This window comes from Apium graveolens, chromosome 4, assembly GCF_009905375.1.
Source record: "Apium graveolens cultivar Ventura chromosome 4, ASM990537v1, whole genome shotgun sequence".
NCBI classification, from domain to species: domain Eukaryota; kingdom Viridiplantae; phylum Streptophyta; class Magnoliopsida; order Apiales; family Apiaceae; genus Apium; species Apium graveolens.
The window spans coordinates 42,961,977-42,976,118 of record NC_133650.1 but is presented as its reverse complement, the minus strand read 5'-3'; the positions used below and the strand labels follow the sequence as shown (position 1 = coordinate 42,976,118).

Sequence of the window (14,142 nt, the reverse complement as noted above, 5' to 3'; positions counted from 1 at the left end):
AATTTTAAATTGTGGATTCAAAGACTTGTACTTATTTCAATTTCATCTCTGAGACTATAACGAGTTGTGGTGTGTGTTAGTGTGGGGTCACATCATGAGGGTATTTATTATTAATTAAGTAAAGTGATATTGTGGAAAGAAAGACCGTGACAACTCGGATTCCCGACCCCGGATCTGGGGGTGTTACATATGGTCTGACCACGAATCTGATCCACAATTTTATAAAAACAATCCAATTCTAACATAATAACAGAATATGCAATAGTAAACAATAACCGAAATTATTAACAACAATAAATGTTTAACAATGAAAGGGTTTCAATCCTTGTAAGGATCAATAAGGCAATTTAAAAGCTTGGATGCTGGGTAATGAAAGAATTGGATAACAAAGGAATCAACGTTTCAAGGTTTCAAGGATTCGATCTTTCAAAGTATAAGATACCATGGGTTGAGTATATAATAGTTCATTTCAGTGTTTGGTATTTAGTTTGTATGTATTTGTAAAGTAGTATCGTAGATTTGTGGTTCTTGTTTGGGTATACAATATTCAATGGATTAGAAAGAATATGATTCATGGCTCAAGGACAATAACTGAAATCAGGATTTAGGTTTCTGTGCTTCAAAGCACTTGCAATATCACAGGATTATCAAGTACTACAATATTTCGAGAAAGTTCAGAACACTTGCCTGGTATTAGCTTACTACACTGCACTCGCTTCCAATCACAACCGTTTTACTCCTCAACTACCTGTTTCCCTTTCCTACGTCTTGCCTCTTCTTGATTTCTGCTGTGAAACAAAGCTCAGAATCTGATAGAACACCTCAAATCCTTCATTTTGGTTACTCAAGCTTTGAAAACAGAGATCGGTAACGCCTTCGTTTTGCTATTTGATTCTTAGAACAGTTTTAGGAAATTAGGGCTTTTCTCTGAAAATTATATAATTAACTATCTGCAAATGATTTTGATACGAAATAAAATACGGTAAAAGGCTATTTATAATTACGGAAAATTTGTATCCCATTGGATCATTCCGGATATAAAACGGTACGTTTATTTGTAAAAACTGATCCAAACGGTATCGGTTTTTGGGATAATTATCCAAATCAGTACAATTTGTACTGCGATCTTGGTCTCAGCGCCTAGTTACACGTATTACGAAGTGATAATTGGGATAGTTTAATAAAAAAGCTCCCGTTTATCGAAAATACGGGTTTTATTGATTTACCGAAACGAATATTATATCGAAAATGTCGCGCCGGGACCCGCGCAGGATAAACCGTAAGCCGGATCGAAAAAGTCGAAACATGGAATATGCTCGGAATATTACAATTAGGTTAGGAAGGAGTTCTCGAAAGAGTTTCGGGTTCCAAAAACGTAACAACGGGTGACGTCGGTTGGTTCCCGTTTTTATAAAATAGATTTTAATTACCCGGAAAAATATTTTAGAAATTTCATATGATTCTTATAAATCCATAAACCAACATAAAAATAATTAGGAAGATATGACAATTATCTATATTTTATTTTGGACATATAAAAATTAAAATACTCAATTAATATTATTTTTGAATATTCAAGTACAGATAACACTTAACAATTAGCTCACAGAATAGATACTGAACACACATAATAATTATATAATAGCAAAAATAATTACACGATATATCCCGGATATTACAAAAGGTGTTACAACAACGGTATCGTTTACAAGGGATTAATCTCAAATAAATTATCACAAATCTAGAATAAATTCGACATGAACTTTTTCTATTTTTACAATAAAAAGATCAAATGCTAGAAGCCATTTGGGATTAAGTTCTAGGGATTTTGATCCGCTAGATAGTTACACAAGAACAAGAGAATGATTTCTAGTGGTTTAGATTTAACTTTAATTGCTAGAAATTAATAATCTGATTTGGCAGTTGAAGAGATGAGATGCTGTGTTTATGTCTTCTGTCGGCTGCTGTATCTTTGTTCTTAAGTAGTTGAAGTGTATTCAATGTATTGAATGATCTGCTGCTTCTGTCTTTAATAATTCAATCAACACAATTCAATTGAACTGGCAAGACAATCGGTGAGACAATCTGTTGAACTAGCAAGACAATCGGCATGACAATCTGTTGAACTAGCAAGATAATCGGCATGACAATCTGTTGAACTAGCAAGACAATCGGCATGACAATCTGTTGAACTAGTAAGACAATCGACATGACAATTGATTGAACTAGCATGACTTTCTGTATGACAATTGATTATCATACCAGTTCAATTGATTGTCATGCTGAATTAATATTGAATATAAATTCAAAATCAATTCTGAAAATTCATAATATTAATTCAGAATTAATTTATCAATTAATTCAATTAATCAATAAATTAATCTTTGCAAATATAATTTATTTTCTTAGTTAAATTATATGACTTAATTAATTGATAGAGAATTAATACTACTCTTGAACAACAACCATTCTTCTGAAAATCTTCTGAAAATTATGAATCAATTCCACCACTTCAATGTTGATACTCGATGTACTGTCTGGTTCATGAGTGACTAACTTCCGTGACGTTTCTTCATGTCTTGACTTTGATAACTTGATTTTCTTCAGATTAAATCCCTGTAATTATCTGATACCCTGACAAGATCTTTGTCACTTGATTAAATCCACAATCTTGATTTATATCACTGAGGCTTGATCAATTTCTTGAACTTCTTCCAGTGAAGTAATTCCTCAAGTCTGTAGATGAACATTGTTTCTGAATTCTTTGACAGATGTTACTTTGTGTGATCTCTTTGATGATAGATCCACTATTTACTTGTTACATTCTTATTTGAGTTGAGTTAAATCCTCGAATAAACAAATAGGCTATGACATATGTCTTTCAATATCTATTATCTATCAATAGCCAAAATATTAAAAATTTGATTTAAAGATTTTCGGTCAATTATTTAAGAATAATAAAGAATTTACCAAACATACTATTTTTTCTAATTTTGTTTACGATTTTACTATTTTTTTTGCAAATATACGATTTGAAAAATACATGTGTCACCAAAATTTTTACCACTTTCTGAAAAATATTACATTTGATTCAAAATGACTATTTTTTTATTTGATTTGAGGATTCACAAGGTTGCATTTGAGGTTGAATTGGGTCATTTTTTTGTAAAAAGTATATTGAAAAGTGCATTTTTGCAAATAAAAAACTTAAAAAAGATGTATTTTTGCACAAAACAAAAACTTAAAAAAAGCATACTATTCAAACAACCTCAAAATTCTATTATTACTAATAAGTAACCAATTACCTTTTTAAACTAAAATACAAATTACTTATTTTACTAAAATAAAATTATATTTTCAATTTTACCAAACTCCACATATAAAATGAGAAATTTTGTTTAATAAGATAGTATAATAATATTATAGTTATTAATACTTAACAAATTAACCTTTTCAGCTAAAGTATATTCTTTTCCATTTTTTCTAACAAAACCTTTTTTCCCAAAAATAGTATTATGTAATAATATAATATTATAATTTTATAATTAATAATAATCAACTCATTATATTTTTAGTTAAAACACATCATCAATTTATGTTAAATTTTATTAAATTTTTAATTCAAATTAAATTGAAAATAATTTAATATTATTAAAATTTTGTGTATTACACTGGTTGTAAAAGAATATTATTAAAAATTAAAAATTTTATAGAAGACCATTCTTATTTAAATACTTACAATTTAGGTCCTTTATTTTTTGATTATGTGTGTAGCGTAGGAAACGGTTATCTGCGGCCTGCGGGGGTATTCGAGTCGATGTATGTCTTAGTAGGGGTGTAATAGTACGCCTTGTCTTTATTTTTCAATTTTTTTCTTTTTTAATATGCGTGTTTTTCCTGATTTATTAATAATTTAATTATATCATGATTTAAATTAATAAAATTAAATTTTGAAAGTTTTTGGTTCCCTACAAAAGGGGTAAGTAAGAAATTGAGTGCTATTAGAAATTAAGTTGGATAATAATTCATAGAGTTTGAAATTATATCAGATATACACGTTTTTAATTTTTTAATAATATTATGTTTTTTTAAATTTTAGAAAGTGTTAACATACTTTTTAGAGAATGCAACCGACAAAATGAAATCATATTTTGATTATAATAATATAAAATAGAAATACATAAATAATTTTATTTTAGTTAGGAAGTATCGCATAATATTTTTATATAGCATGCGTGAAGTCTTATGTGGTGAAATCGGAGGCGAATTGTTGAAGTTTCAACTTTCATATTACAAAGTTAACTAGCATGAAAACCCGTGCAAGGCACGGGTCATGTTCTAGTATAAATTTTAAATTTTTGAGATTTTGTGTTGTGTGCGATATTCATTATTTGATGATGAATATGTTGTACTTTAGCTATATAATTACATAGTTATAGATGAAAACTATCCATAATTGAAATATTTTTGTTTTACGAAATGAGTAGTGTAGATACTTAATAGTTTACAAGATTGTGCACAATGTTTATAAACCGACTTACTTGTATTTTTGGTCCATGTTTGAAAAGTACAAGAGTCACATAGATAACAAAACTGTGGGAAAAAAATTTCTTTATGTACCCAATTCATAAAAGTAGAGTTTTTTTCCGGCTTACGTAGTTTCATCAATACATATCAGTTCTTGTGTGAAATATTTATTGGTACATGATGTGATTTTGGTTTGAAATGTGTATTGGTACATGATGGTCTATCTATCAAATTTCCTTCTCTATAATTGGGTTGATGTGTCCCTGATGTTCTTCATCGATTCAACATATGTGGGAATGTTGTTTGCAATTCACTAAGGGTATGTGCTACTTTATAGTCTAATCTAACTTTCTTTTTTTATTTTAAATCATAAAGTAATATAATATAATTTGAATAAATAAATACAAAAAAATACCGTGTTTAAATATTTTTGATAAGTTATAATAATTAAAATACCAAATATTTCTATAATACGCGACACGGGTACACACGTATCACTGTTTGAGTGGAAATATAAGATTAGGTGGGCGCGTGATCTGATTTTTATAAGTAGTAGTTTATTATTATTATTTAACACTACTTTGAAAAATAGTCCATCTATATATTATATATAATTTATTCATACTATAATGTGAAATAATATATTATAATCTGAATTAAGATATGTAAAACTAAAACTATGATAAAAAATTGTTAATAAATCATAAAAATAATACCAAATATTATTTCATTCACGCGGCACACACACACACATACATACCATGTGTATGATTGAAAATACAAGTAACGTAATTTTCAGTGCAATTATTTATGTATAGTAAATTTTCATTATTATTTTATTTTTACATTAAATTAAATAATTTAGAATTGTATAAGGAGACCTTATATGATACATAATATATTACAATTTGAATCAATAAGTATACAAATTTGATCAATATTAAAATATGTTTATAGAAACACAATAATTAAACTATCAAAAAAAATTTCATTCATGCGATATGCACACTCTTATAATTTGTATGATATAAAACACAAATGAGTGATTTTCAATTGGTAAGAAAATGTCTAAATTAGTGTATATACTCGATTTCAAAAGCCCTAAATATTAATTATATTTTTAAAAGTAAGCAAAATGATAAGTTGGTCATTATATTTTTATTCATGCGACACTTATACACAAATATAATTTGCATGATTAAAAACACATGCGAGTGTTTGGTCTAGTGGTATGTGTAATCTAGTGTATAGACTCAAGTTCGAATCCATTTAAATATTTTTTTTAAAAAAAAATTGTAAGTCTAATAAAAATTTAAACATTTTAAACTGAATAATTGTCTTAATATTTATATGGAATGAAATGTCTTTTGAACAAATAGCCCCATGTTCGGCTATCACGGGTCATTATCTAATAATGTGTTAGAATACATAGCGTATAATTTAAAAAAAAAATTAGTTTGTGCCGATTTTGTTAGAAATAAAGTATATAGCCCCTAATAATTTAAAATAAAGTGTACGAAAAATAGCAGTGGAAACAACTTATTCTCAATCATTTTCTAGCCCATTGACTAAATTCGAAAGTAAAAAAAATACATTTTAGCTTGATAAAGCTCTGACATCATTTGTAAAAAACGGTCAAATTTTGAGTATTTTTTAGAAATCAAGTGACATACTGATGCTGAGTTCAGAATAAGCTCAAATATTTTAGTCCAAATAAAAATTTGAAATAGTTTTACCCGTAAGTACACAGAATAGTACTCGGTTTATCTTATTATTGTTGACTTTTATAATTTTACAGTCAATTTGATTAAATGACTAAAGTAGAAAATATAAAAAGAAATATATGATTAAAATTTGGAGAAAAATATCCTAAAGTACGTACTTAAGAGAGTTATATGAGCACGTAGTGTATTTTTAATAGTCTAAATTTTTAATCAATTTCTGTAATCATAAAAAAATACCCATGCATTTATGAGCATTAAGCCCTGAAAATATTCGTTAGTCACAATATATATAATTCCAAATATTAACTTCTTCAAAACACACAATCATATCTAATATGTGTATGATTAACAACATATATGGTTGCGTGACATAGTGGTATTATGTTGTGTAGAGTATTTTTAAGACCGGGTTCGATTCCCACTAAAAGCATAGCAAATGTAAAAAAAGACAGATAATTAAAATTTATTCTTTAGTCACAGTAAATATAATACTAAATATTAATTTTTTCAAGACACACAAGCATATCTAATATGTATATGATTAACAACATATATGATTTAGTACCTTAGTGGTATACTGTTGTATAGAGTATTTGCAAGACCAGGGTTCAATTCCCACCAAAAGCATTTTTTTTATAAATGATAATTATAAGGGTAATTTAGACATTTCAAGTTAAATAAAACGTCTCACCATTTAAATTGATTAAAATGTCTCACCAATGCCCTATGTTGGGTTAAGCATAGCAAATGTAAAAAAGATAGATAATTAAAAATTATTCGTTAGTCACAGTAGATATAATACGAAATATTAACTTATTTAAGACACACAAGTATATCTAATATGTATATGATTAACAACGCATATGATTTAGTACCTTAATGGTACTCTATTGAATAGAGTATTTGCAAGACCAGGGTTCGATTCTCACCAGCAATTTAGACATTTCAAACTAAATAAAATGTCTCACCATTTAAATTGAATAAAATGTCTCACCCTGTGTTGGGCTATTATATATATAATAATAATAATAATAGTTAAGAATATGTGTGCATGCCATATTTTAGGTTTATGAATTATTTTAACTTAGCCAGTCGGTACCTGAGTCCAATAATAATTATAAACTAATTGAAAAAGTAAAAGTCGACTTTAATAAAATTAATATGATATTAATATTACACATTAAATAATAAGGACAATCAATTAATTTCAGCAAGTACCGACCGACTACCAAACTTTTAATGTTTCGTCTATATTATATAATATAGTAAATATAGATTAGTATATAACCTATACGATGCACAGTTGTTTTTATCATTATATATTGTAAAATATAATTTTAATATATTATTATTAAGATTCGAATTTTATACCCATAGTATAATAATTTTACAATGTATCACGGTTATTTTTATCATTATATATTATAAATTATAATTTTAATATCTTGCTGGTAAGATTCGAACCTTATACTTCTTGTATAATAATTTTTAAAAATATATCTAACGGTACTTATTAGTTTGATTTGACCGCTCTGAATTGAGTGATCAAGGACCAACAACCAAATTTTTAATGTTTCGTCTTTAATATAATAATATAGATTAAAAAAATATTATTATATTCTATTTTTAGTTATATTAAGAATAGACATCATATTTTATATAGGATTGTATTTGAACATTATATCTCAATTGATGTTTAAATAGTACTAAAACAATATAATTATATTATATTTATGATTGTATTGATTGTATTAAAAATATGCTTATTTTATAAAATATAATCTTAATCTTTTATTTTTAATTATACTAGATTGAGATTATTTTAGCGGTACATATACAGTACTAAAATTTTGGATAGGAAATCAATTAAGCTTATAATATATAAGGATATAATTAGGAAGGTATTAGACATTAAAGTTTAAACTGATAGGAAAATATAAAAAATACTTGAAAAATTTAACCTTATAATTATATTGTATTAAAATATTATTTATTTTTTTGTGTGAATGGGCTTAACTAAAAATTACAAAAAAAAATAGAACATTTAATTTTTCAAAAATCGATTTGGATATTGTTTTTTTCATGACAACGTAATCCTGTACATATAACTGTGAAACCAGGAGACAAGTTGAGTTTGGTGACTACTACTCCAGCTAAAAACTACTACTAAATCACTGTGATATGCTTCTCTAAATCATCTCTGCTCTGCCCTGACTTAATATATATATATAGAGAGAGGGAGGGAGGGAGAGAGAGAGAGAATATTAGTAACTTGTAAAATATGGACCAACTCCTTATAAAAAAAACTGCTAGTAGTAATAATGATGAAAAAGATGTAGTAATTAGAAATCAAGCTGAAATAGGAGAGGAAGTGAAGAAGCAGGTGTGGCTAGCAGGACCACTGATATGTGTAAGCTTGTTGCAGTCATGTTTACAGTTGATATCAGTTATGTTTGTTGGTCATCTTGGAGAGTTAGCTCTTTCTGGTGCTTCTATGGCCACCTCCTTTGCTACTGTCACCGGTTTCAGTTTATTGGTCAGTTGCTCTTTGCTGCTCCTTTTTTTACATACTTAAGAGATTTAATATCTGTTTGATTACATTTTATAATTCAGTTGAGCTTTTATTAATTAACAAAGCTCAAACTCTCTGAGAGAGATAGGGAGGGAGGGAGGGGGCGAGAGAGAGAGGGAGGGATCGGGGGAGAGAGAGAGGAGTGTTGAAAAATAATCTTAAACTTATTTTTATTTGTAGTAAAATAATAATATTTTCTTATTTGATTTGTTCAGTTGATGACTTAGTCATGATGCTATGCTAGTGAAGAAATTGTAGGACTCATAATAAGTAGCAGGGGATTAGTAGAAGTTATTAGGCCCATTACTAGTTTTCCTGATTTATTACTACCAGTTAGTTCCTTTCTATATATATTGTATCATAGATTAATGAAAAAGTAGGCCTTTTGGTGTGCAAATCTGTGTGTGTGATTTGTGTTTTAGTAGCAAGAAGTAAACAGATATATACTTATATATATATATATAATCAGTTAAATTCTACACTTGGTATCAAAGCCTCATGATCTAGGGTTTTGTGAGATATTTTAAAATATACACCTATATATATGTTCGAATATTTATTTATCATATTTAATGGCATCAAAAAATTTCTCCATTTATATTTAGTGAGGAATCAAGAAAAAAGTCTACGAGAGAGAAGCATGTGAAGAAAAAATAGAAGCATGATAAAAAAATTAAGGAGAAAATTGAGCAGTGAAAATAATGAGAAATATATTATGGCACAAGTGGTTTTGAAAAAAAAATTGTTTTAGAAGTGTGGGTGATTATGTGCACGAGGAGAGAAGTGATCTAGCAAACAAAAATGACGTTGATGAGAAGTGCATCAACAAAAAAATTGTTTTTGATGAGAAGTGCATCAAACTTGATAGGGGTGAGAAGTGCATCACAAAATGAAGAGATGATGGTGAGAAGTGCATCACAAAAATGAAGAGAAATGCTTCATAAATTATCTTGAGCTAAGTTTAAGATTACCGGGAGATTGTTGAAAAATAATCTTAAACTTATTTTTATTTGTAATAAAATAATAATATTTTCTTATTTGATTTGTTCACTTGATGATTTAGTCATGCTGTTAGTGGAGAAATTGTAGGACTCATAATAAGTGGCAGGGGATTAGTAGGAGTTGTTAGGCACATTACTAATTTTCCTGATTTATTAGTTCCTTTCTATATATATAGTATCATTGATTAATGAAAAAGTAGGTTTTTTGGTGTGCAAATTTGTGTGTGTGATTTGTGTTTTACTAGTGAAAAGTAAACAAATATATACTTATATATATATAATCAGTTAAATTCTACAATGAGGAAATGTGAGGTGTGTAATGTTTGGGAAACTCGAAGTCTCGAACCCAATTTTAACCGGACAAAAGACAAAAAATTAACATGATTATAATCCGACCCAAAATAATCTGTTTTACTTAAACACGACCAAAACCCAAAACTGTCAACCCCTGCAACTAGCCTGCAACCTCATTAATAATGTAATTTCATTAATTTGGAAGTGATTGTTTATGATGCTAGAAAAACCTCCAACAAGTAAAATTACGTAAATGTACCTCCAGTTATAAGAAATGCTGAAGACTGTAGTAGACTATGCAAAAGAGATACTCTGAGTTATATAGCATTTACCTGAGCTCAAGAAGAAAATGCATGCTTAAGGCAATATGATGAAGCTTTTTTCATATTCATCAAAGGATACATAGGTAATCAGGTTGAGATGTTTTTAAATAACAAAGCATGTGTGATTAGATTCATCAAGAAAGTTCTATTATTGTTATCCAAGTTATCTGACAACTTGGTGTTCCTAGTAGATGGGAATGTCATGTGCACTAGACACATTTTGTGGCCAGTCCTATGGAGCAAAACAGTACCATATGGTCGGGATACATATGCAAAGAGCCATGTTTGTTCTTTCGCTTGTAAGTATTCCCCTTGCAGGTATTTGGGCAAACACTGGTATCATTCTGAAAGCCTTAGGTCAAGATCCATCGATATCAAAAGAAGCTGGGCTATATGCTCACTACATGATCCCTAGCCTTTTCGCATATGGCCTTCTTCATTGTCATGTTAGATTCTTACAAACCCAAAATATTGTCTTCCCCATGATGGTAAGCTCCGGAATCACAACCCTGCTACATGTTTTCGTTTGTTGGACTCTGGTGTTCAAATCTGGGCTGGGCAGTAGAGGGGCTGCTTTGGCTAATTCCATCTCTTATTGGATAAATGTGGTGCTTTTGGCACTTTATGTGAAGTTCTCTTCTTCATGTGCAAGAACATGGACTGGGTTTTCAGTAGAAGCCCTTCGAAATATCCCTATTTTTATTAGACTTGCAGTTCCTTCAGCTGTTATGGTCTGGTAAGATACTGAACCTCTATTAGCAACATATTAATGCTAACTTATTGCTATGTGGTAGTCATTAATTAGCTGTAATTAAACATGTCATTTCCACATTAATGATAGACGGTACATCTGTTTTTGTCTGGTCCAACAGCTTGGAAATGTGGTCATTTGAAATGATAGTACTACTCTCTGGTCTTCTTCCTAATCCACAGCTAGAGACTTCAGTACTCTCGATCAGGTCAGACCTTGCTACATTTATTTTTTTTTTCCAACTTTTTACACTCTTATGTGACCACTTACCTTGAACTAGAGATAATTCCTTGGTAATCTTTCATCTGCAGTCTCAATACTACTGCAAACTTTTGGATGATACCGTTTGGGCTCAGCGCCTCCGTGAGGTCCGTTTGATAACCAACACTAGTCAGGATCTCCTAACTAACAAGCTGCAAAATGACAACTCGATGGACATTAATGCTTCTTTATACTAGTTTCCATTTCAATTTTGAGTATAGCAGTTGTGCTACTTCCATGTCAATTTATCTATTTGGTCTGATATAGTTCTACATCTTTTCTTTGTAGTACAAGGGTTGCGAATGAGTTGGGCGCAGGTCATCCACAAGCTGCGCGTCTGGCAGTTTATGTGGTCTTCTCCCTGGCTCTTACAGAGGGCATTTTGGTAGGAATGGTTATTCTGATGATTCGTAACGTGTGGGGATATGCTTACAGCAATGAAGTAGAAGTAGTCAAATATGTAGCAGTCATGATGCCAATTCTTGCAATATCAAACTTCTTTGATGGCCTTATGACTGTGCTTTCAGGTTCTTATAAACTTCATAATTAAAATGCCGCTTAAATTTCATGACCAACTAGCAACAACAAATCTTACTCTGTATAAGACACTTGCAAGATGAACACCAGCTTAAATCTCACGAGATCATTCTTATCATGGATTCATGGGATGATCTAGGGAGGGGCAAGGGGTCCTGTGTTTTTTTTTTGGCTTTGTAAAACTGTAGCGGATCCTTTATTCCTCCCAGAAATAGTTGGAATCGCACCTTGTTCTTTTTGGGTAGGTATAAACATGGTGTATAATGTTGTGTTTCTTGTAATTTTAGGTGTGGTTAGAGGATGTGGTCGGCAAAAAATTGGTGCATACATAAATCTTGGATCATACTACATAGTGGGTATCCCCTGCGCTGTTTTGTTTGCTTTTGTTTTGCATACCGGAGGAAAGGTATTTTATTTCAGTTCAAGTTGGTTGGTTGTTTATGCTTTTCATCTCATTTTCACTACATAAATTTGAAATTTGACTCTATCTGCTAACCTTTGGTTGGTTGGTTGAAGGGCCTCTGGGTGGGGATCATTTGTGGACTCATTCTTCAAGGGTTCTTGTTTTTTGTTGTAGTTGCAAGAATTAAGTGGAATGAAGAAGTACAGACTCCTCCTCTGTTTCCAGATGTTTATTATAAACTAACTCCATTGATCCCTACCTACCTCCTCTGTTTTATCTGATATGTACCGGCTGATGTACAATCATATTTCTAACCGTAGTCCTCTTATCTTTGTTTTTAGGCAATGAAGGCCAAAGTTAGAGTTTGTGATTCCATTATTCCTATTGACTTAATCTCATGATGATCAGCTGGCGTGAGATGAAAGGATTTCATTGCAGATACATAGAAAAACTTCCACGAACCAAGTAGAAACTTAATTATATAAAATTTCCCATCTTCAATATGTTGACGTTTTTCCGGGGAGAGATTTCTGGTCGATCGCCGGAACACATTGTCTTCTCAGCATTACATCAAGGACTTAGATCATGTGTATAACCTAAATATACATTTTATAACTAATAGGGTTCCTCCAATTCATTTTGACCGCTATTTGTGACGTTATTAATGTCTACTACATTTATACCTATCTATGTTCATTCAGCTCACAGGATACGGAATTACGGACGCCTCATTCATCTTCAAAAACAGCAGGCGGCTTAACATTATATATCCTTATCTCTATCTTTCTTATTATCTCTAGTTGTTCTATTTAATTCTCTGTACTAAATTATTGCAATCCGTTAATATAACTAGCTTCCCTGCATCAATGGTATCAGAGCGAAAACAATGCATCTTATCTGTGTAATTCTCAATTCTGGCTCCTAAAATTCGGAAAACTTACGCAGCTGCCATGAATATGAAGGAACGGTTTAAGACGTACTCTCATTCCATTGACAGTAAGATCGAGGAGCAATTGCGTGTAACAGCTATTAATACAGATCAGGGTCCTGTCAGTGAACTTTCCAAGTTAAAGGAACAATAGGCTGATATCTTTAAGGAACTTGATGTATTACCTCCTACAAGAGGGATATTTGATCATAGGATTCCTTTGCAGGAAGGGGCTAATCCTGTGAATATTAGGCTTAGATACCCATTAAAAAAGAGGGATGTGATAGATCAACTCATTGAAGAAATGTTGGAAAGAGGTATTATCAGAAATAGTGCTAGTCCTTTTGTTTCTCCTGTTGTCTTAGTAGGAAAAAAGGATGGTACATGGAGATTTTGTATGGATTACAGGGATTTTAATAAGAAAACAGTCAAAGATAAATATCATATTCGAGGAGTTAATGAACTTATTGATGAACGAGCAGGGGCAACTGTTTTCAGCAAGATTGATCTGAGAGCTGGGTCCATCAATTAAGAATGCATGATGAGAATATTTTCAAAAGAGCTTTCAAGACTCATAATGGTCACTATGAGTTTTTAGTGATGCCTTTTGAGCTTACTAATGTAGCAACTTCTTTTCAAGGATGGATGAATGTTATCTTCAAACCCTTACTCAGAAAGAGTGTGTTAGTACTTTTTGATGACATTCTTATATATAGTAAATCTGTTACTAATCATTGTTATCATCTATATTTAGTATTTGATTTGATGAGGCAACATTCATTGTGTGAAAAAGAGAGCAAGTGTTGCTTTATGATGGACAA

General features: G+C 30.4%; 1 protein-coding gene across 1 annotated transcript; it reads left to right on the top strand.

Annotated features, from left to right (window-relative positions):
• The first annotated feature begins 8,394 nt into the window (after positions 1-8,394).
• LOC141717954 (protein DETOXIFICATION 16-like) lies at positions 8,395-13,938 on the top strand. The gene is made up of 8 exons (XM_074520257.1): positions 8,395-8,787; positions 10,633-11,177; positions 11,314-11,400; positions 11,504-11,560; positions 11,742-11,980; positions 12,278-12,396; positions 12,507-12,593; positions 12,735-13,938. The coding sequence occupies exons 1-8, from the start codon at positions 8,533-8,535 to the stop codon at positions 12,792-12,794; spliced, it is 1,449 nt and encodes a 482-aa protein (XP_074376358.1). The 5' UTR covers positions 8,395-8,532; the 3' UTR covers positions 12,795-13,938.
• Positions 13,939-14,142: the final 204 nt, after the last annotated feature.